Raw genomic sequence first — 24,817 nt, 5'->3', positions numbered from 1 at the left:
TGCCATGGATTCTTGAGAAAAGATGTCTAAAAGAACTTTCTCATTCTTGAACTTATTTATTTATATGCATCCAGCACGTATATCCTCATTAATATAATTAATTAAAATCCTCAACCTTAGAAAACTATTAAAGGAAACCACAGTTTAATCATCATTACAAAATATGCTTCTGAAATACGTATGTAAGTCAGAAGAAGGAGAAAGAAGAGAAGTGGAAAGAGAAGAAGAAAAATGTGTGCAGCCATGAAATTTTGAATCCTATTACTGAACTGTTTTTTAATTTTTCATAGAAGTGGATGAATGACAAACTGGGACTGAACATTTACATTAATTTTCCATTCAATTTTATTTTTAAAAATTACAACTCATGAACCCATCCTGTTCTATGTCCTGCAGATATGAAAGAGACCAAGAATGAAAATTCTTTCCACAGAATTTGTAGCCTGGGAATACAGTTCTGCCAGCATTTTTTTAAAAAAAAATCAAATTTGCATTTGCTGGAATAAAGTAACTAAATAAAGATCTACAGTGCAAGGAAATATGAAAAAGACTGAATGGTAGTAGTGAGAAAAACAGATGTGTGCTGATTTGCTATCATACAATTATTTGACTAGACATCCTTTAACTTTACTTAAAATAAGTTACAAGAAAATAAACAATTCACCATTTCTATTCCTCTGTTTTTACATGAAGATGAAAGAAAAAATAGTCTGACCTTCTTGAGAAAAATCTGGGATGGAACTGGCATGTTCCATATTGAAGAAGGCTAAGAGAAATTGAATCTCAAACATCTGTTTTCAGGCCAGACAGAACAAAATCCTATGAAGTTGATCCTCCCCACTTAAGCCTGTTTAACTAATTACTTTTTGTCAAAGTCCATATTATGCACCTTCAAAATTGCACTATGCACAGAGGCTACTTAGTTTTTGTTCATTTTCAAAAAATACAGCTATATTTGGTCTTTATAAGAAAACATGTGTTCTGCATGAAACTGGAACATGTGGCTATGGCTTGGAAATAGACGATTTGAAGTGCCGCCTTCACCAGTATCAAGTGCCAATATTTTAGGATTAGTTTCAGAGGATTATAATTACGTTTGTAGAGACAAAGACCTTCACAATGATAGCACATGTTACAAAGCTCGGTGCAACTGAAAGTTGTATACCACTAGAGCTATTTAATCAGGTTCAAAAGATCCACCTGTTTTAAATAGTTTTCTCATAAAGAATTGATTGTTTTGCGATTTTATTTTGTGCTACATACCGGTAATGCAGTGTAATTCTAAGCATAAAGTTGGCTTTATTATTGATACTGTTATTTGTCATTATGATGTTGAATATTATTAGATGCTGATGTAATGGATTTGACTACAAAGGAATTCTTAACATTATATCTGTCTATCTATCCATTTATCATCTGCCTGCCTGCCTGCCTGCCTACCTGCCTGCCTGCCTACCTACCTGCCTACCTACCTACCTACCTATCTATCTATGCTACACTCCAAAACAACTCTATAATGTAAATTATGTTTATATAACATGGTAATTTTCTGATTCACATATCTTTCTGTGCTTGGGTAATGATGAACAACTACTTCAATGGGCAGATACAACATATCATGAACTTATATTAAATAACAAAGAAAGTTAAATAGTGTAGATGAATGATACAAGGCAATTTAAATTAAGCAGCAACCAGTTTCTAAGAGTGGAGCAAGCCAGGCAGATGGACGTAGGGCTAGTAAGACCAAAGCATTCAAAAATAGATTTGCCTATGTGAAGTATATGAAAGTCACGTCTGCTTCTCCTTGTCTTTATGGCTGGTGGAACAGTGGTGCCCTGCCTGATGCTTAGTTCCCAGTCCTTCTGGGTTGATGGTACTGTTGTCTCCTTGCCCTTCACATGCCAAGCAAGTGGATTGCTTGGCATGTCCCACGTAAGGCCAAAATGAAGACACTCCAATAGTTAAAAGCTGTTTCCAATGTGCCCAGTTGTTAATATGCCTTACATTTTGAAGCAATCTGGGAAGAGTTGTGTTTCTATAACTTTAGTTTATGATTATGAGAATGGTGTGAATCAATGCCCCACATAGACATATTCCTTTTCATGGCCCAGGAGATGGGTTCAGGCTAAAAAAATACAAGTTTAGCGTAACATTTTCTTCTCTTTGATACTGTTGCTTCCAACACAAACCTATTTGAGAGATGTGTATTATTTATGGACCCTACATATAAAACTAGAATATTATGCTATTATTCTGGCTTGCATTTACTATCTGAACTTTTGCGGTTTTAACTGTGCATAGGATTAAGCACTTTAAGATTTGTTAGATAATGTCGAACAGATATTTTGTATTTGTATTTTGTTTTTAGAAATCTTCTATTTCCAGCAACATTGCTGGAAATAATCAACGTGTTGGAACAGTTCTGGTTTATCTTCCCAAGTTTCTGCATGCTAGAAGTATAATGACATATACACAATCAAACATCTATTATGAAGTGCACCCAACTAGTCAATGAAGTGAAAGTTATATATATCAGCAATTGAAAGATAATCACATTACACTCAGCAACATAGCGTAAGATTTAAAAAAAGAACTAACAATCTTAAATTGATCATAAATCCAAAAGCAGAGATGAAATAGAAACTCCTTTCTTTTCTAGCAGAGTCTGCAGATTACTGGCTTTTAACTTGCTGCCAAACATTAGAACAAATTAACTAGCAACAACTACAGGCATATTCAATTGGCTCTCTATAGACTGAAGTACATCATATTAGCTTCACATAGTATAACACAATTATACTTTTCTCTTCTTTGATGGGCAAATCACATCCCCACCCACCTACCTAATAGTCTTTAATTTTCTGGATCTTCTACTTCTGCTACAACTTGTCATCATTTATACCTTTAGGCCTCTAATGGACATTTATGCTCAAGGAAAGTACTTAAAAATTACAATGTCAAATATCTAATGATAGATTTGACAAAGCTCAGATAGCAAAATATTCCATGCATGTGGAGCCACTACAGGAAAGGCCCTGTATTTTGTCAGCACTGTTAAAGCTTGGCTTAGTCAAACCCCAAAAAACTTCTTTAATATATTGGAACAGAAACAGATCTGATAATCTTAAAGGGATCATTTATAAATCTTGATTTTGAAGAGGTGTCTCATGCAGAAGAGGCTGGTTCATTATACTTTGTGTACTGTGATTTTATCTCTTCATTCCATAAAGCACATTGGCAATGCTTATTCTTTTCTGATACATGGACTCAATTATATGAAGCAATCAAATTAATGCAGAATACACAGAAGGGATATGTGTGAAATCATATGAAATCAAGTGATAATATATTTGGTGTGGAAAAAGCACCCTTAAAATAAGTGATCTTTCCTATTAAAAATGATCAAAGATTAATTGAACAATTATGAGATACAAAAATGAGTCCTATTTCTCCCCCCACAAAAAAGTTAAATAAGAGAGACTCAATAGATTGGCACTAGAACCGATTAGAAGTAACCAATCCAATTGAGAGGCTTTAGATGACATCAAATGTCATGCTGGATTGTTGCACACAAAGCCTTGAAAACGAAGAAAAATAACTGACTGTTATAAAGGATCCAGTCAAAAGAGTAAGATAAGTTATCTGTTTTAAGTTAAATGTTCCTTAAAGACAGCAATAAAATCATGTGGTGATATCTTGGCTTTGTTTGAAGGGAATAGCCACAAGAATATAAAGGAAACATCTATCTCTTTTCCCAAATAATATTTTGCCTAAATTGGAGTTCAGTTGATTTAGTTATTTGTTATACTGTCTTTGTAGCATAATTCTGAAGGGTTGCTTGTTCATATGGAATAGGAAAGCACTCAGGCCAACTATGAGAATTGCAGAGATACTTTCCCCCCATTACTCCTGCATTCCTAGTTAGGTATGCAACCTATTTTTATTGTATAAAAAACCAAATTCAATACAGAACCTAGCCTTGGAAAAGTATAATTCCTGCTACCAGAAAAAACAAAAAAAAACTGTAGCTATAGTTTCATCTTTCTTTAATTCTTCCTTGTTGCTCATTTCTCTTGGCTACAGGAGATTCCGTACAGATCTACAGACTGATGCCAAATGAATCTACCTATCAGCATTGCTCCAAAGCCGTATCTGGTAGATCTTTATTTATTGACCTAATTGAAAGTCAACTGGACATTCATATGGGCAAGAATTTACCTGGTCAAGACTATTCAAGAAGGGAACAGCTTTAGCAAGACTATCACCTCTTTCTGTCTCTGAAAGCAGCTGTGCTAAGGGCTGTTCATTCTTTTCATGTTACAAGAAATCCTTCTTACCTCTCTGAATTTCAGAGGAGAATATTTGGCGATGTGTAAGGGAATAGAAGAGGGGAGGTAATATTCCATTCATAATTATTTGATAGATACAAATTGCTTCATACTAAGAAGATTAAGGCTATTTTCCACTCTTAACTATTTTTTTTTAGTTAGCCTATACCTCATAGGGGCTTTATGGCCTGCCAGTGGCCAGCAGAGCTGGCAGCAGATTCGGACAGTGAGGAGGTTAGGGAGGAACATGGGCCAGTCCTGGAGTCTGGGGAAGGCTCTGATGAGGGCTGTGTGTCGGAGGCAGAGAGGGGGGCGGAGCTGTATGCCAGTTATCATCTGCCTTCAGAGTCAGACATCAGTGAGGCAGATAAACAGCTGGTGCCTGTTCCCAGAGTGCGCATGCGCAGAATTGCCAGATGAAGAAAACAGCTAAAGAACAGGATTTGACTTGGGAGTAAGACCACAGGTGGATGATGAATGGCCCCTCCTAGAGGAAATAAAAGAGGAATGGAAGGGAAGTGGAGTTTGCAGGAGACAATTAGTTCGTGTAATTGCTTCATGACTCTCCGAGATGCCTTGCCAAATTTTGCAGATATCGGCCTGGCAGCTCTCTAAGTCAGATAAGGTCTATGATTGTAAATCTTCCCTTGAAAGACACTGGATGTGAATGAGCAGAATTCACAGTAAATTAATAAAAGGGTTTTTTGTCAGGACAAAGAGTTTGCTTCATGCTCTAGGTCAGAACAGGGGCTTCAAAATTTAAGAATAAAAACATACGGTAATAAAATCTTCAAAAATATTTTAATCATTTGTTTAACAGTAATTTTAAAAAGTATAGTTTTAAAAAAAAAATCCAAGACACTATTATGAATCATATCAGCAATGTATAACTGTTCTCCTGTTTAGAACAAGCAAAATGACAGACAGACAGACAGACAGACAGACAGACAGACAGAAAGAAAGAAAGAAAGAAAGAAAGAAAGAAAGAAAGAAAGAAAGAAAGAAAAACATATTTTCAATAGCTGCCAGAGCAAAGATACTGCCAAGCAAAACAACTGCTGAATATTTGGCTCTAACTCAACCTTTTTCTGGAAGTTGTGAAGTTATAGCCACACAAGAACCACTCGGGAAGATGCAATCATATAAAAATAAAAAAAATGCTCCCATTTATCAACTGTAGTGAAAGAGTAAGAGCCTGGTTTCCTGTGTGGTAAGGTTATTAGATGGATGGATGGATGGATGGATGGATGGATGGATGGATGGATGGATGGATGGATGGATAGATAGATAGATAGATAGATAGATAGATAGATAGATAGATAGATAGAGCGAGCAGATGTTGGTGATCATGTTGAGTTTTGTTCAAACCATCCCTTAGGTAGTGAAACCAAGATGTTCTTCTTCTGCCTGGACCTCGTTTGCCTTCAATCTTTCCCTGGAGGATTAGATAGATGATAGATAGATAGATAGATAGATAGATGGATGGATGGATGGATGGATGGATGGATGGATGATAGATAGATAGATAGATAGATAGATAGATAGATAGATAGATAGATAGATAGATAGATAGATAGATGCAGTGGTGGGATTCAGCCAGTTTACACACCACTTCGGGAGAACCACTTGTTAATTTTCTGAGCAGTTTGGTGAACTGATTGTTGGAAGAAATCATTAGGGCAGAGAACCAGTTGTTAAATTATTTGAATACCACAACTGGATAGATGCATGCACACATACATAAAAGTAAAGGTTCCCCTCGCACATATGTGGTAGTCGTTCCTGACTCTAGGGGGCACTGCTCATTATTTCAAAGAAGACCCTGCAATGTCCAAAGACATCTCCATGGTCATGTGGCTGGCATGACTAAACATCGAATGGTGCATGGAACCTTCCCACCACTGGTCTCTATTTTTCTACTTGCATTTTTACGTGCTTTTGAACTGCTAGCTTGGCTACACATACATAAATACATGATAATTATGATTAAAAAATACTCAGCAGCTGGGTGAATATATGCAATATAACTAATATACTGAGGTCAATCTGTTTTTTGGTTAGGCTGTAATCCAGATAAAACATTTTCTTAGAACAACAATACAAAGCTGATATGCAACTGGAATGCTATTATTGAGTTTTGAATTTGGGTGCCTTTGAATTTGTCTATTTATATGTTTATATCTTCTTCTTTTTCAAAAAGTCCTTCAGCTTACTTTCTGTTGAAAAAACATACACTCTGCTAGTCTTCTGCCAAAAACAATTCTTTATTTTCTTAATCTCTAAAAAAATATACATTAAATTGTGTATAGTTATTCCTTTATTAGTAGTGGTTCCAAAGAGCCTTTTACATTGCAGATGAACAATAATTTTGTCGTTCCGAAGAAATACAATTAGGAACGCCACTTAACCAAGGCTTAACCAAGGCTGAATACATTTAATCAAAAGTCAAATGAACAAAATAGTGTTTAATTCACAAATCCATATTTAATCTTGATACTAATGTGGAAATATATTTTTCACAACTGAACTGTGAATCAGAATTGTTTGGAGTTGGTGAAAAAGTTCTGATTATTATTCTGTGCAGCAAAATTTCAAATGATTTAAAATAATATTTGTCAAAATCAGTCATAACATTCAATCCCTATTGTTTTTAGTGGAAATTATTTCAGGGAAGGTCAAAAAAACCCAAAGAAATAAATGAAAATACCATCCATTAACATATCTGCTCTCTTTTACTTGACCCACCTATTAGACAAAATTAAACCTGCTATTCAGACCCACAGCTGTGACAGTATAATGTATTCTTTTCTCTTTAGCCAGATGAATAATTTTATCTTTGGCAGATGAATAACTCTAGGCAGAAAGAGGTGCAAAATATTTTTGTTGCACTATGTTACTTTCATATAAGAAAAGTTGCAATGATTTAAAAATTAAACAAAAGGGTCCACCTTCTTTCCATTAAAACTTTCTGAGGTTTTGGAGCAATGCTACGACATTTAGCATCGGAACCTTACTTTTATTTCTCTATCTCTGCCTAAGCATGTTTGCCTCTTTATTATAGAAACACACATCTCCCTTTCTCCTTCCTCTGTCTACATTTCTTTTTACATTAGCCATTTGTCTAGCCAGTAGCTGTGTCTTCTTAAGCCCAAGAAACTAAGCTCTTAGGGAAGGCTTCGTTGAATTAAGATGGAAATGATGGAAAAAGCTTTCTCCATGAAGGATGCTTGGAACTTTTGCTGAATTATTGGAAAACCATAATCTGATCCAGACAAGTGTTACACTTGGAAAAGGCATACGAGATGGAATAATAAAGATTCCATTCTGAAATTAATGCAGATAATGGGAATGATTTAAAATGAAGAAAATATAAAAAGATATGAACCTGTCATTGATCAATACAAGAAGAATCCTTTCCATTTTCCCATTTGACCTTCCAGTATTCCATTTCTCTTTAGTTTGCTTATTCAGGTCTATAGCAATTTTTTTTTCTATATGAAACGCTAGCTGCTTCCACACATCATGCAATTTAATGCAATATGCTTTTAATTTTGGCTTAGCATATTTTAAGAAACAAGACATCGTAATTGCTATATCATGGTTCATATGGCTATGCAATGCATGAATCTTAACAACTGTGCTTTATTCAACAAACCATGATTAAGTAAACCATGGCTTAATACAATGCAGATTACGTTTTGTGAACGGGATGATAATTAGAAGTCTGGTTTGTATCAGATCCTAGTAGCCCAGATATTAGACAGGCAACAGCAGATTTTATTTACGTCTCAGAATTAAACTACATGTTATATTCAATATGTAGAGTGTGCCTTCCTTTTTTTAAAAGTGAGCAGACTCTCTCTCTCTCTCTCTCTCTCTCTCTCTCTCTCTCTCTCTCTCTCTCTCTCTCTCTCTCTCTCTCTCTCTCTCTCTCTCTGTGTGTGTGTGTGTGTGTGTGTAATATGACCTGGGGCCATATTATGGATAACCCTTTTCCTGTTTCTTCCTAGGCTTTATCTCCTTCCTAATTAGCCACTCAGTGACTCACTAGCCAATGACACCAATCTACAATCAGAAGAAGATATTCCTACTAACTGCTGTCCAGAAATGTTAGTTTTCAGATGGAAAGTAATAGCTGAGGAAGAAAGAAGTAGCACAGCCATTACCATACATGGACTGTTTACAGGCTTATCCCATTAAAAACAAGGAAGGAAAAATCAGCAGACAAATGAAAAAGAAAGCCACACTTATATACATAGTACAGGTAGTCCTCCACTTACAAAAGTTCATTTAATGACCATTTGAAATTACAATGGCACTGAAAAAAGTGACATCACCATTTTTCATACTTATAACAGCTGCAGCATTTCCATGGTCATGTGATCAAAATTCAGGCGCTTGGCAACTGATTCATATTTATGATGGTTGCAGTGTCCTGGGGTCATGTGATCCCTTTGGGACTGCCTGACAAGCAAAGTCAATGGGGTAGCCAGATTCACTTAACAGCCAGGTTATTAATTTAACAACTGGAATGATTCACTTAAGAATTTGGCAAAAAAAGTCATAAAATGGGGCAAAACTCACTTAACAAATTTCTCACATAACAACATAAATTTGGGGCTCAATTTAGTTCATAAGTTGAGGATTACCTGTAAAAGAAAATTTTCCTGCCTTTTACTTTGTGTATATAATTTAATTTACCAACATTACTTTACAAGAAGTTCAAGAAAATTACCTGGATCTCCCCGTCGCCCAGGCTTTCCTCTTCTTCCTGGTGGACCTACGAAGGAAAAAAAACTCATTTCTTATTAATACATCTTTACATAGAGAACATTTCATTTAAACCCTGGTTAGACAAAAAGATTCCATGATGGTAGCAATACAATGGCATCATATGTTCTATTATTCTTAAACAGCAAGCTTACATCTACTTTATTTATTTATTACATTTATTTGCTTCACATCTCACCATGGGGCTACTCTAATACAGATATAGCTTTATTTATTTAGATTTATGTGGCCTCCCACTCGCTCTCAGTAAGCAGCTTACAAATAATAAAAATCCAATATATATATAAAAAAAACAATGAACCTCACCTCCTTGGCAAAAACACACAACAAGCCACTTGATGGGCTCTGTCCTACTCTGGATTTCCCAAGCCCATTGGCAAAATCAAGTTTTCAGGACCTTACGGAAAAGTGTCAAAGTGGGAGCCAGTCTAATATCTGTGGAGATGATGTTCCAAAGGGAGGGAACTGCGATATTTTAGTGTATATGGCTTCCCATTCAAGACACTGAATGGCTCAAAATGTTCAAAAATTATTTAAAAAACCAAAAACAGAATCAATGCACATAAAGAGCAACCAGGGTAAAAATAAACCCATCCATCAATGTTCAGGCTCAGCCACATCTCCTGACCCCCGGGAGTGCTGACTCTACCACATCTCCTGACATAGTAAGTAGAGAGATGTGGCTGAGGAGATGTAAGCTGAGCCCAAGGGAGGGGTAAAAAAACATAATTCTACCTGAGAGACCGCCTCCTGCCATTTACCTCCCAAAGACCGATAAGATCGCACAGATTGGGCCTCCTCCGGGTGCCATCGGCGGGACAATGTCGGCTGGCGCCCCCCCGGGGGAGTGCCTTCTCTGTTGCTGCCCCAGTCCTATGGAATGATCTCCCCGTAGAGATCCGGACCCTCACTACTCTTCCGGCCTTCCGTAAAGCCACTAAGACCTGGCTGTTCCAGCAGGCCTGGGGCTGTTGATCAGCATCCAGCCCCATTTTAAGTGATATGTATGTTGTGTAATTTTAAAATAATTATATTTCTATTTTTAATTTTATATTCCCTTGTTAGTCCCCTGGGAGTGGGCAGCATACAAATACCAATAAACTTCCAAACTTCCAAACATAATCAGGTGTGAGTCTCTTTGTGCTCATAAGATATCTAAGCCCAGCCTACCTTGCTTTGACCCTTAGTAGTTTAGATTTTTGTAGAGAGCTTAAGCTTGTACTAAATCTTTATACCCATTTGAACTGCCTGGATCTTCTGATTTCCCTGGCACTTGACATGAAACAGTAAAATGGGATAAGACAACGAAGATAAGACAAACAAAAATAACTTCTACACTAACACTATTCTCTATGCCTCCCTATATCTTTGTGCCTTTGCAAAGCACTTATATGATGGTTCATCTGTTGTATTTTGTTCCTGAAACTTATCACCTCTCCAAGGAGTTCACTAATTTTATCCAGCCACAAATTTTTTGGTTTCTCCTTTTCTCTTGACCTCATATGTTTGTTTTGCAGTTCAGTATTCTTTTATATCATCTACTGTATATGACCAAACCATCACTAAATACCTCTTTCCAGAGGTGGGTTCCTACCAGTTCACACCTATTTGGTAGAACCGGTTTGTCAAATCTACCAAACCAGTTAGAAGAGGTTCCACCAGTGGACATGGAAAGCAGGCCACATCTACAGAAGAGGTTCCAAAATTTTTTGAAACCCACCACTGGTGGGTGTATAATGTCCCTCAATTATCTACGCATTAATAATGATCTAGTAATATTTCCTTATACATTTTAGGGACCTTTCCTTACATAATTGGTGTTTTCTTTCATACTTTTGGATTTCTAATTTCTGTTTCCGTTCGTTGGCAATTGCTAAAACCAATCCCACGTGAAAAAGTATTCAACGCCTTCTTGATTTTAATTGTCAATTTATTTATTCCTGCACATTGTAATATTTATTCATTTACATATCTCTTTTTTTCCGCTGTTGTGCAAACACAATTCCAGCAGCTGCTAACATGTGTAAAATTAAATAATTATTATACTTCCTTTCAAATAGCCAACAAAATATTTCTGGTTTTAATTCCATATATTGCTTTACGATTGCTTCTAACCACTAACTTCTGAATAGCTACTTGGACCAACCTAAGTACTAATTCATAATTTCATACCCGGTCACATGAGCGGCAAGCCACTCCCATTCGGTCACATGGGTAGCAAGCCACTCCCACAAAGGAGGCCACACCCACAGAGTAGGTTCCAACAATTTTTGAAACCCACCACTGCCTCTTTCATATTGGTCACTCAGTTTTGTATTCCATTCAGATTCATTTTGCAGCCATTGAACTTATTTCCTGCATTTAGATACATATTAATTCTTTGTAATAAACCTACATGCTACCAGTGTGTGCACATCTTGAAATTTCTGCACCCAATGGTGGGATTCAGCCAGTTTGGACCGGTTTGGATGAACCGCATGTTAATTTTAATCTGGTTTACTGAACTGGCCTTGCGGAGGCTCTGCAAGAGCAAAAAACAGGCCTACCAGAAATACCAGGAGTCCAGAAACAGTCCTCCTGAGGGCCTCTGGAGCCCAGGGAGGCAGTTTTTGCCCTCCTGGAGGCTCAAGGAAAGCCTCTGGAGGCCGGGGAGGGCAAAAACGCCCCCCTCATGGTTCAGGAAGCTGAATAGGCCACGCCCCCATGGCCATGCCCATCCAGCAACCAGGCAGAAAACTGGTTGTTAAATTTTTTCAATCTGACCCCTATCTGCATCCACTTTACCTTTGTTACTAAATACAAGATGAAGGTGAATACAATATTCTACTGCTGTTGCTCACTATCATTTGATACGCAGCTATTTTCTCTGTCAAACATCTTAACACGATATAGTTTTTCAGATCCAGGCTCTCATTACTTCATAAGAACTACCTAACATTTGCTGCTGTAGCAGCAGTAGTTAATAGTAGTAGTAGTAGTAGTAGTAGTAGTAGTAAACTTTATTACGACCATTGACCAATTCAGAAACAGAAATAAATCCACATCTGAGACAGCAAGTAAAAACCACAGCAAAACTTAATTATAATACTCATGTGGTCAAACTATGACATATTTTACAAACAGTAAAATAAAACGTAGCCACATGCAGAGAAATAAAATCACATAAATCAGATGGTTTACAATTGTAAATAAAATGGGTCTGGCTAACCTGGAAATTTGACCAGAGGTGTAATTAGCAATTCTAAAAAAGCATAAGCTATGTCAGAATCTACCTCTCTTACCATGCAGAAATACACATATAGCCGCAGACACACACAAAGTAAAACTTGGCTAAGAATAATTAGGCTTACAACTTTTAAGTAAAATGCATTTACAAATTGCAACAGAGTATAAACATTTATTTAAAGCTGACAGTGAATTATTAAATCATATCAATTTGAACTCATGAACTTTGTCATTAATGTATATTTTTGTGGTCAATAGGTAAGGTCAGTGGCCCTGCATTTTTTAACAAGAATAACTGCCTCAAAGGCCAATGGTAAAATAACAAATAACAAGCGTGCTTCTTTAAAAAAAAATCACTCTAAGCCTAGATCACTTTCACAGTTTAAGTAGTAGTTTATGTCTTCTTGCCTATATTGTTATTAAACTATTTTAACAGCAGAGGAAATAATATGAAGGTTCTGGATTATGAAACATTCCCAGTCTATGAAATATTTGAATTGCCAGAAATGTTTCCATTCTACATATGTGAGTTTATTACCCAAGGCGTGGAGAAGTATAAACAACACTTGTTAATAATCTGCATGCAATTCTGTCCACAAGGGCAAAGCAGGACTCCTTTCTCTGGGAGCAAAAGGAGAGCATTTTTCCTAATCCCACAAACCCCCATGATGGCAGCATCATGTTTAGAGGTTTACTAGGAATCCATCGAAGACCCTTCATGGATACAAGTTAGGGCACATTGTCTTTATTTCCTAACCCTTAACCAGACTGCAAGGTCAGATATAAAATTTTACAGATATGCACTGCAGGGCAGGACTGTGCAAATCTTTTGACAGATACTTCAGAATTCAGGAGAGCACATAAACTATTTTTTGCCAACTGTTGAAGCAGCTATGTCTTTCCAAAGATGCATAGATGTAAATGTGAATAGTTTTAAAGAAGCCATACCAACTATTGAGTCACGAAACACTCTGCAGTAGAGTATTTTTTTATTCTGTGGTTGCAATACCACAAGTGTTTTTCTTAAGACCAGATAATAACATCACTACCGTATTTTTCGGAGTATAAGACACACTGGAGTATAAGACGCACCAAGATTTTGAAGAGGCAAATTAAAAAAAAGTTTTTGCACTCTGCAGACCTCCCCCCCAAAAAGGGAGTTTTTGAATTCTGCAGACCGTCAAAAAAAAGGGCATGCATAGCCTTTAGGAGACTTGTAGAGTGCTCCTGCGGGGTGGGGGTGGGGCTCAAAAATGAGCAAAAAACAGCCCATTTTCGCAAAAATTGGCCCATTTTTTGTGAATAAAGGACATGCATGGCCTTTAGGAGGCTTAAAGAGTGCTCCTGGGGGCTGCTGGGGGGGGGGGAGAAATTGAACAAAAAACAGCCCATTTTCATTCATTTTTGCCCTTCCCAGTCCCCAGGAACACTCTATAAGCCTCCTAAAGTCTCTGCACGGCCATTTTGGTGAAGGGGGCAGGTTTCAGGAGGCAAAAAAAATGCTGTATTCAGTGTATAAGACGCACCCAGATTTTCAGCCTCTTTTTTGAAGGAAAAAGATTTGCCTTATGCTCCGAAAAATATGGTATCTCACAGACCCGATCATTAAATGGACTGTATCAGAATGCAATCTGTGTGATTTGGAATGTAGGTTTTTCAAACATATAATTAATTTTATTTACAGTTGCATGCAATATAGACTCTTTATTCATCATGTTGAAGCATGTTTGTGTGACGTCTTTGCATCTGACTAGATCTAAAATGCTGGAGATTGCGAAGTATGCAAGTGCTTCACACATCACCTTATGGTTCAAACCAGCTCTATTTTGACATGTGTAGAGCATCAATCTTTGGAAAAGAACTACACGTCTTTTTCTAAAGCCAGTTGCAACACAATTGGCCGAAGTAAGGGGGAAAAAAGTCCTCATAAGTGAATCCATATGAAAATCTTTTTTCAATATAGAGACTGAGACTGTAGTTGCCAAGTGGTTCAAGAAATCGCTTCGCTGCTTCCCACCCACCCCTTGTCCTCTTAAGACTACCTAGGCCCTTGATATAGTGGCAGATAGACTATTTGAGATCAGAGATCATAGCACAAGTTTCAATATTTTTTTTTCTGTTGCTGTGCATGTATATAATTTGAGGCTGGTTGAAGATGTGAGAGTAAGAAAGCCATTTTTTGTATTCTGTAAATGTATAAAGCCCAACCTGTTCTGAATCATAGGAACCATGTTCTATGCTTAAATTGATTAGTGAAAGAATTTAGCCCTGTTCAACATTCCTTTGCTAAGTGTGTTTGCCAGTTGAAAACTGAGGTATTAGAGTTAAATTTGGTACATGTGTTATGGCCATTATTCTATATCTCAAAAGAAACTCAACTTGATTTTTGTATCCATGTGGAATAGGGATGTCATATTCAAATAAAATGCTATTTTACTTGAAGACTGAAACTTCACAGTGGAAGTTGACATGTTGGACCCTGCTCTATTTTACCATGAAAAAAGCCTCACTTTAATGACTTCTGTAATCAAACACAATCCTTACCCGTGGTTCTGATCCCCAGAGAGGCTGTACACCGGCCATGACCTTCCACAATTCCTTTGTGATTTCCTCTTCTGGAAGCCTCTAAGTTTCAATTTATACAGTCAGGAGAAAACTGTGATAGAATTGTAGAGTCATGATGGTGAAACTTTGCCACTTCAGGCACACGGAGCCATGTTGCCTGGCATTGCCTGTTCCTCTTCTGGGTTTCTGGTGTGCATGTACATGTGTTGATCAACTGGCCTCTATGCGTGTGGCAGTGCAGGAAACTGGAAGAGCTGGTCTTTCATTTTCCAGCGTCAACATGTGCATTGCCTGGGAACCAGAAGACTAGATGTCCGGGGCACATGCACAAGTGGATGCACACCAGAAACCAGAAGACTAGGTGGCAGGTGCACATGCACACACTGGAAACCAGAAGTTTTTTGGAACGCATGTGACCGCTGGGCAGTTCCTCTTCCTGGTTGCAGGCCCGACAAGCATGCGGTGCCAAAAAGGTTCACCATCACTGGTATAGAGGAACTGGCGTTAAACTACTTCCATCAACTGTAGAGGGGCTGATTATCTATGAAAGGGCCATTTCTATTTCTGAAAATAAGACCCCTCCTAAAGGCCTGAGACGCAATACAAAGCTTCTCCTCCACATAATTTCCATTCAGGACTTTCTTCTCAGGCATGGGAACTCCCAGCACATGTCTATTGAAATTTTCATTTACAGACTGATAATCATCTAATCCATGTAACTGATCTCTAGCTGCTTTGGTATGGTAGTTCTTTAGCTACCATACCAAAGCAGCTAGAGGATTGTTATGTGTATTTTCTGCAAATGAAAATTTCAATAAATGGGGGCTGAAAGTTCCCATGCCTGAGAAAAAAGTCCAGATCAGATTTATATCCAACTTTCTCCATGTTCTTCAGGTGGATTATGCAGTAAACTAATTTTGTCCTCCCAATATCCACCTGAATTAAGTAGAGCTGCAGTGAGAGTCACCCTGGAAATTTCCATGGCAGAAACTGGACTTGATCTGGTCTGTCCTTACTTTAACGCCCTAACAGAGTAACAGAAAAAGAATGTACCTTGGTGGTCTTCTAGCCCAACTCCCTGATCAAGCAGGAGATCCTATACCATTTCAGACAAATGGTTGACCAATCTCTTCTTTAAAAACTCCAGTATTGGAGGGAAGCCATTCCACTGATTAATTGTTCTGACTATCAGGAATTTTTTCCTGAGTTCTAGATTGGCTCTCTCCTTGATTAGTTTCCATCCACTGCTTCTTAAGCACGATACCACTGTTTTCCATCAGATGTGCATTTGGATTAATATATTTTTGTCTTATTTTTGAGGACAGAATTATGGTAATCTTACGTTCCTCTCCTGCCTTGGTTGAAATCCCATGAGAAATAAAAAGTATCTTTAATGAGGATGAAGCCTATAATAGTTGATGAGAGAGAGAAAAATGGTACGATTGGAACATTATTAATTTACTGAAATTGTCCTCCTTGTAGTAGAAGAGGAGGATGGAACCTATCAACAAACATAGGATGAGAAACGAGGCGCCCTGGGATTCATTCAACTCTCAAATTGTCTATGCCTATACTTTGGATCCCTTTCCAACTAAAGCTTTTGCAACCTGATAATAACTTTTCACTATTTTGAGGAAAAAAACCCACAAAAACTATGATATAAACTCTGAAATCATAATTTAAATATCAAAAACCACTGCTTCCAGTTTACCCACTGTGCAATTCTCGATACATTCAGTATCTCTCCAAATTCAGTTGGTATTTGTTCAGTGGAAATATTTCTCAGAAAAATAATCAGCTTTGAGTGCATTCCACATTTTGGCACAATCTACACAGTCAAAGGTCTTGCTGTAATGAACAGAGTAAAGTTAAACTCTTTCTCCATTACCTCCTCATATTAATTATATGATTTCAGCTTCCTCTGCTTTTTTCGAAACCTACTTATATATTTTTCATTTTACTTTCAATTAAAAAAGATAGAGGAGTTCTTGCAGATTTTATTCCGCTAGTCATTGCCGACTATAGGGGGCAGTGGCAATCTTCCTTTCAAGGCCACTGAGCCAGCGCTGTCCAAGGACATTTCTACAGTCATGTAGCCAGCATGACATCTCGGAGCACTGTTACCTTCCCACCAAAGTGGTATTTTCCCGTGTTTCCCGAAAAATAAGACTGGATCTTATATTAATTTTTGCTCCAAAAGATGAATTAGGGCTTATTTCCAGAGAAATATGGTACTAAATGCATCCATCTGGCTAACAATTTTAACAGTGGCTTATTTTTGGGGTAGGGTTATATTATGAACATCTTGAAAAATCATGTTATGGCTTATTTTCTGGTTGGATCTTATTTTTGGTGTAACAGGGTATTTATCTACTTGCATTTGCATGCTTTTGAACTGCTAGGTTGGCAGGAGCTGGGGCAAGAATGTTATGCCACTCAGGTCATGAATCTGGACTGCCAGCTTTTCAGTTGACAATGTATGGGTCTAATCTTAATAAGATATCAAGTCAACTTGTTTGATAAATCCATGCAAGGATATATTAATTTGCACATCACTGGTATCTTTCTTTACATACCCCAAACTTTTCCAATTTATTATTCCAGAGCAATTGACACTGACATATTAGTAGTTCAGCTGCATCTTCTCCTACAACTTAAATATTTTTTTAATTTGAATTTATAGCTGTCTCTTTGAAACTGATGTATTGCCTTTATAATAATTTCTGAATATATTCTTTTAATAATCCTTTCTAAAGTCAGAATCTTGGCAGCACCTTTTGAGACTAACACATTTTATTAACAGGCATGAGTTCCCTGGAGCTTATTCTTTTTATAAAATATATTAGTCTCATGCCAGCTCCTCCTGGTTTTTGGCTACTACAGACTAACATTGCTCTCTTTTGCCAATGTTTATAATTGTTTGTATTCCATAAAATGGCTTTAATGTGTGTGTGTTTATGTGTGTATACACAATCTCTAATACATATTCCTTGCAGTTTTTATTTGTAATATATATTTCAAATTTTAAACATTTTATTAGGTTATAAAATACAAAATACAAAAGGAAGTAAGAAAGCAGTGGCAGGAAAGGGAGGGAAGAGAAGTGAAGAAAGACTGGGGGGGGAAAGTGTTGACTTCTGACTTCCTTTGCTGCAGTAAAATAAGGCATCAACATCAAACCACAACTTTTTGCTTATTCATAATAATATAAACTAGCTATTTCTATAAAACCTATCAATCTAATAGGTAAAACCCAAAATCAGAGTTTGATTTTTTTCCACTTCAAGCACAAAGTTCAGAAGTGGTCTCCAGTTTTCTTCCACTTTCTTTGCCTGCAATTACTTTTGAGTTGCCTTACCTCAGTTTATTCTGAAAGCTATTTGAATCTTTTCCTTTCTGAAATTTTATCTATGCTTCTGCTTTCAAAATTTCTTTTTTCTTTCATATAAGTTAAGCATATTAAATTTATTTCTTGCATATCCACCAGACCAGGGGTGGGTTCCTACGGCATTGGTTCCAGTTCGCTTCGCGCATGCTTCGTCAGCCACGTGTTGCTTGCATATGCGAAGTTCACTGTAAATTGTTCTGCACATGCGCGAAGACCATGAAAATCTAATAAAAGCCATGCTAGAAGCGGCAGCAGAGACTAGGGAACCAGTTCGAGAGTGTGGCAAGCCTGGTCACTGCCGGTTCTGCGACCCAGACCAAATTACCACTACCAGTTCACCCAAGCCAGTGCGAACCAGTAGCAATCCACCTCTGCACCAGACCAAAAGTATTCTATTCTATTCTCTATTATTCTCCTTAATTTTCCAAGTATCGCCTATTTTTTTGACACCAATATAATTTATAGTTCCACAATCTGAATCTCTAAGTTGCTTGTCTTTCACTTTTCCATCTTCTTCTTCTGATAGTGATGATTATCATCCCCTGTTGTTCATCTAATGATGTCCAGGTCTATAGCCTACTTTTATGTTGCTTGAAGCAGATGTTGGCAATGAACAAAAGATTCTCTTTCCAAAATACAAGCTATCTCTTTCTATTACCCCACTTACCTGTTTCAAATCTTTCTGTAATTTCTTGTTCTTTTATTTTTTCAATTTTTGCATTCTAAGAACTTTCTCAAGTACCCCATCCTTTTTAGGATTTCTTCAATTCTAGCCTCTGTTGTAGGTACCTACAGTTACATAATTTGCCACTGGTTTCTTCTGAATTTCATTTTGGAATTTCTTCGCTTATGTATCTATGGAAATTCTCAATTATCCAGGTCATGGTGTCCCACAGGTGCTTTTTCCATGTTTTCCTTTAGATCCTCACATATCTTGCTACTAGAGAGAAATTAATTGATGGGGCTTATCCAACTTTCATATAACATTTCCAGACTGAAATATTCCAGCTTTTCTTCTTCTGTTATTATTCATAAGGTCCCTGTTTTATAGAATACAATTATAGTCAGCTGGAATGAGATTAGATACTTAGGAGTAGGCTGTGTTATGCTCTAAATTTAGACTGTCTTCAGGAGGAAAAACTGATAAAAGTGTACAATGAAGTATTTTGTATATTATAGAATGGTTCAAAGGGTTTGAAGAAAAATAATATTTGCTATATGATGACTGTAATGACAGAGAAATCTGGACTGGGTTGGACTAAATGGACCTACCTGTTAATGTTTGTTAAGAGCAAATTAAAATTATTTCCCCTTTTCTAATAATACAAACCATAAGAAATCATTTCAAATCATAGCAAATAGTTTCAGCAATGTCAGAGCAGAGATTAGATATTTTTTTTTGCTTTATAATGTACCATAAAATAACAACCTAATGCCAGTACATTTTTTTTTCTATTTAAGAAGATATTCCTCCTCTTTTTATCCAACTTCTGAGTATCTTTTTCTACTTGTCAGGCAAAGAAGATTGTTACATAGGACCAGTGGTGGGTTTCAAAAAATTTTCGAACCTACTCTGTGGGTGTGGCCTCCTTTGTGGGAGTGGCTTGCTTGCCATATGACCTGGTGGGAGTGGCTTGCTGGCCATGTGTTTTTTTTTCTTTCTTTCTTTTTTTCTTTCTTTATTTCTTTCTTTTTCTCTCTCTCTCTCTCTCTCTCTCTCTCTCTCTCTCTCTCTCTTTCTTTCCTTCCTTTTGTCTCTCTGTCCCTTTCTCCTTTTTTTCTTTCATCTCTCTCATTTTTTTCTTTTTTTCTTTCTTTTTTTCTTCCTTTCTTTCTCTTTCTCTCTCTGTGTGAGTCTGTGTGTGTGAGTCTGTGTGTGTGTGTGTGTGTGTCAGTGATGGGTTTCAAATTTTTTTGGAACCTCTTCTGTAGGTGTGGCCTGCTTTCCGGGTCCACTGGTGGAACCTCTTCTAACCGGTTCAGTAGATTTGTCGAACCAGTTCTACCAAACTGGTGCGAACTGGTAGGAACCCACCTCTGCACAGGACTAAACCCATCTCCACAGTTAATGAATCATGATAATATGAGTCTGTGTGCTATTTTTCTGAGTTACCTAATATTTGGTCAGTCTTGAGTGGCACATAACATACATTCCCAAGAAAACTTGGGAATTGCTAGTTCTGCATTTCAGCTTTAGTGAAAAGTCACCTTCTCTGCCTTGTTTCATAATGTGAAATGCAGAATAATAAGTTTAAGTTACAAGAAAGCATATTTTGATTGAATCTTAGAAAACATTTCTTAGAAGTAAAACTAGTTTGATATGTTTATTTTATAGGTCATATGAAGATCTCATATCTTCATATCACTAGATAAATGCCTTGCTATCAATAATTGAATTCTTAGATAATATGGAGGTAAAGAAATTCAGTAATTTCCCCCCACATTATCCAAAGCATGGTGCCCTACAACAACAAGGATTCTACTTCAATTTACTTTGCCTCACACTTCCCCTTTAAAAGTAATTTCATATTTTGTTATCATTAATGAAACAAACATTTGCCTTCATTCGTAAATATGAATGGAAAAAGACTTTTATTTTCCAAATTTGGAATCCAGAATCTTATCCTTGGCTCTGGGGTTTATTAAAATGGCAAACTCCATTATAAAAGATACTTCTCACTTGGTTTCAAAAACACCAAATCCAAATATTTAATTCTCAGCCGATGACTAAAAAGAAAGTTATAAATTTGAAGACCAAATGTACAACTACAATAAGACTGCACAAACATTAGATCATGGTTAACTTTTAATTTTGTATCGACTAATCTCTAAAATCAGGCTATAAAACATATATTTCTCTTTTTTTAACTGATGGTATTGTATTTAATTAGACTGCATAGATTTATTAAAGAAAATGAGTCCCTGCAGGGTCATTTTTCTTTCCCTCTTGTGTTCACTGCATGCCTGAAAACAGTTTCCCATCGGAAGTCAGCCTGTTGTAGCAGAAATGGGTCTTGGAGAGTGTGAGATTTGGATCTATCACAGAAATTGTTCTCATATATTTAAAATATAGGAACTTAACAATGTAGATTTGAGAATATTTGGGCACCTTTTATTTCTTTATTCAACTAATGGCCCTTCGGCTTCTCAATTCTCATTTTAAAGAAATATGATTTTTGATGAATTGTACCCTTTCTTTTGTATTCAAATGTTTCCTTTTTATGGTGATATAACCACTTTAAAAGATATATAAATAAACACATTTCAAATAAACAAATGTTTCCCTTTTTTCTGTTAGTATTACATTTTATACAAGTATATCCTAAGAGACCAACATTTCCTTTTCCTTTTCATATATACACTGTGTGCCAAAAACATTGTAAATTGCACCTCCAAAGCTTAGGCACTTTTGTAAACATATGAAATACATCATTAGAAGAATTGTGAGCAACCACTTAGTAACTGAGAACAGAAGTGTTAGTGGGTGAACTTGACATGAAGAATATTTAGCTTTTCTAAGCCTTTACAATTTCTACTTCTACCCTAGAAGTTATATTCTACTTAAGAAGATCTCTGCAATTCATTTGAATGTTTTATGCAATTGTGTAAATATATATACGAATGAATGAATGGATGGATAGATGGAATGATGGATGGACCAACCAACAAACAAATGAATGAATGTGTTATATATATATTTTGAAGAGGCTACTTTGAATATCTGAGAGAGAGTTAGTTTGATCTAGTGATTAAGGCACCAGGCTAGAAACCAGGAGATTCTAGTGCCACCTTAGTCACTTTGGGCCAGTTCTCTCTCAGCCCATGATGTCAAGCTTGGGCAATAATTCAGTTGGTCAATATTTGATTGCAACCAATGCATCAACACTCAATTGATCCAAAGGGGGGGAAATCCAGACTCTGTGCTTGTGGGGAAATTTCTAGGGGGGAAACATGAATATCTGAGAGATCCATAATATTCATTGCAGTTAGTAGTATACACAGAAAGATAAGATATTAAACAATAAATCTCACCCATCACGCATATAAGTCAAGGCTCTTTCCATGCCCAATTTCAACATAGGGGAATGCCCTACATTACTTCTGAGAAGTAATTATGCTATTTGGAAAACTTGGTTGCGCACCATACGGTACATTAACCCGAGTACTATGCCAAGCTGATACCACCTTACCATTAAGCACCTCCAGAAGCATTGCATCAAAATTCTCAAAGGATCAAACAAGCAAGGTGTCTAAAATGAATGCTTTCCAGGGACTTGACAAACAATCAAGAGAAGAAGCATATTTAGTAGCCACTTGACTCTAAAATCCTTTGCCAACGAATGAAACATATCAGTTACAAAGCCATTCTCTTCTGAGCAGCAAGGCAAACATCAGATTGGTTTTAATTGTTAAGAGAACATCTGGCTCCTTATTAAAATGGGAAAACACTTCAGTGAATAGATTCTGGAGGTAAAAGCCTTTATCCAAATTGATGCCCTCCAGATGTGAAGAAGTACAAGATGAGCCAGTGTGGACTCCACTGCAGTAAAGCACCAGATATTATTATGTGTGCGTTTATCTGTTTTGGAATGGATTGAAACAAGGAATGCCTGAAACTGATTCTTCTGGACATGAAGTACTCCAAAGGGACGCCAACCAAATTGCCATTGGCTAATAGGCACAGATGTAAAACAGAAGGGAGGATAACAAGCAGGAAATAAATTGACCTGTAGTTTATTATAAAATATTTCAGACAGCCAGAAGAACTGTATTTTTTTTTTGTCTTCGGCTCCTCTTATCTAATGGGCTCTTTCTTGACCCATGGTTACCAGGTATGCTTTCTTTGCAAAGAGAAGAAGCATAATCATCTTCCAATTCTTGTTTTGTTGGTATTATAATAATTTTCCTTGCCTTTTGGTTTTGGGAAACTCAAGGATATTTTCACAATGCAACACTCCTGCTTATTATTTGTTTGCTTTTACAATAAGGATGCAAATTAGGAAGGCAAAAACATTTGTCTTTGTGAGATTTATTTCATCTTGTCCTATTTAGACCTTTCAAGTCTTGGTAATAATTTATATTACCATAAAGAGGAAAGGGGAATTCTTACTTACATTTTCCATTCAGAGATGGGTTGCTCCTGGTTCGGCCCAGTTCAACCAAACCAGTGATTTGCCTTGGGTCGCAGAACCAGCAGCAACTAAGGCTGGCCACATCCCTGAACTGGTTCCCTGGTCTCTTCTGCTGTTGCCGGCTTATCTCTGTGCATGCGCAGAACAATTAACAGTCAACTGCACATGGGCAGAACAATTAACAGTCAACTGCACATGTGCTAGCAATGCGCGCAAAGCAAATTGGTACCAACCAAATTGGTATCAACCGGTACAGGAACCCAAGCATTGTTTCCATTGCTCCCATGTAAAATCAAACAACCCCATTTTTCACTTCTTGCATGAAAATACTTAATAAGGAGGTCCTCTTTGCTTAACATCTATGTGCTTAAGTTATTTTACTCAGTGTGGCAATGAAGGGCCTCAGTAAAGGATCTAAACCAGTGGTTCCCAACGTGGGGCCCATGCCCCACAGGGGGGGCAATTTGATTTTTAATGGGGGTAATTTGAACTTTGTTTAAACCAAGTTAATGAGCTTTTAGGCTTTCTCCATGTGAGTAGAGTTCATTTTTTGAGTAAAGTAAGAAATATGTGTCACCAGGGAGGTGGGGATCAGGATTTTAGAGATGCTTAGGTGGGACATGGCCAAAAAGAGGTTTAGAACATCTAAACAGATGTTCTAAAGCTTTCCATAATATTGTATTATATTTTCTATCACTTACTGCCATACCTAACAATCCAGCAACTCTCTGCTCTAAATTTACTCATTAAAATTATTTATTTGAACACAGGAACCTGCCTTATTTCACATCAGACTGCTTATTCACCAAAGCTTCTCTTTCTTTCTCTTTCTTTTCTTTTTCAATTTCAACTCATGGGATATTTTCTGCCCACCAAAGTAGTGGCAGAAAATAAATAGGGCCAGGTCGTCCTGCCCCAATATAAGTAAAGAAAACAAAAAGAGAGAGATCTGCTCGCATCTTCAAGGTGAACCAATATGTTATAGTCTAAACATTTATAGACTGGAATCCATTTAATTAAATGCAATGTTATCTTCAACTGACCCCTGTTCAACACACAAACACCAAGGTTGAAATAAGTGAAATCCAAACCGTCATCAATGCCCCAAGTTCAGTTTGCAAGAACACTTCCTATCTTTACTGCTTTATGTGATAAGTCATAGATTTTGATATTACCCTCCTAGGAAGAATGAATGTAACTGCCCATTTTTCATTAGTGGCATTCTGGAATTCCACAGAAATGGGAAGACAACCCTCCCCCGATATCATAAACATGCCTCATTGGTTCTCTGCCAGTGACCTGAGCCAAATGGAGAGAGCAGCTGAAGCAGAGTGCCAGTCCTTGGCTTCCTTCACACTAGCAGGAATGACAGGTATCTTACATTG

At 37.0% G+C, this 24,817-nt stretch overlaps 1 protein-coding gene across 1 annotated transcript in view; it reads right to left on the bottom strand.

The window, feature by feature from the left end:
- The window catches only part of COL23A1 (collagen type XXIII alpha 1 chain), a 272,186-nt gene that overhangs the window by 103,239 nt on the left and 144,130 nt on the right, over positions 1-24,817 (bottom strand). The window contains exon 3 of the mRNA XM_087709496.1: positions 9,067-9,111. Coding sequence (XP_087565622.1) covers positions 9,067-9,111 — 45 coding nt within the window. The remainder of the gene's footprint in view (positions 1-9,066; positions 9,112-24,817) is intronic.

This window comes from Thamnophis sirtalis, unplaced genomic scaffold (assembly GCF_051295495.1).
Source record: "Thamnophis sirtalis isolate CommonGarterSnake01/CBP01778 unplaced genomic scaffold, rThaSir2_p1.2 scaffold_3, whole genome shotgun sequence".
NCBI classification, from domain to species: Eukaryota; Metazoa; Chordata; class Lepidosauria; order Squamata; family Natricidae; genus Thamnophis; species Thamnophis sirtalis.
Note: the sequence above shows the minus strand (reverse complement) of the source record. Positions and strands in the feature narration are given on the sequence as shown.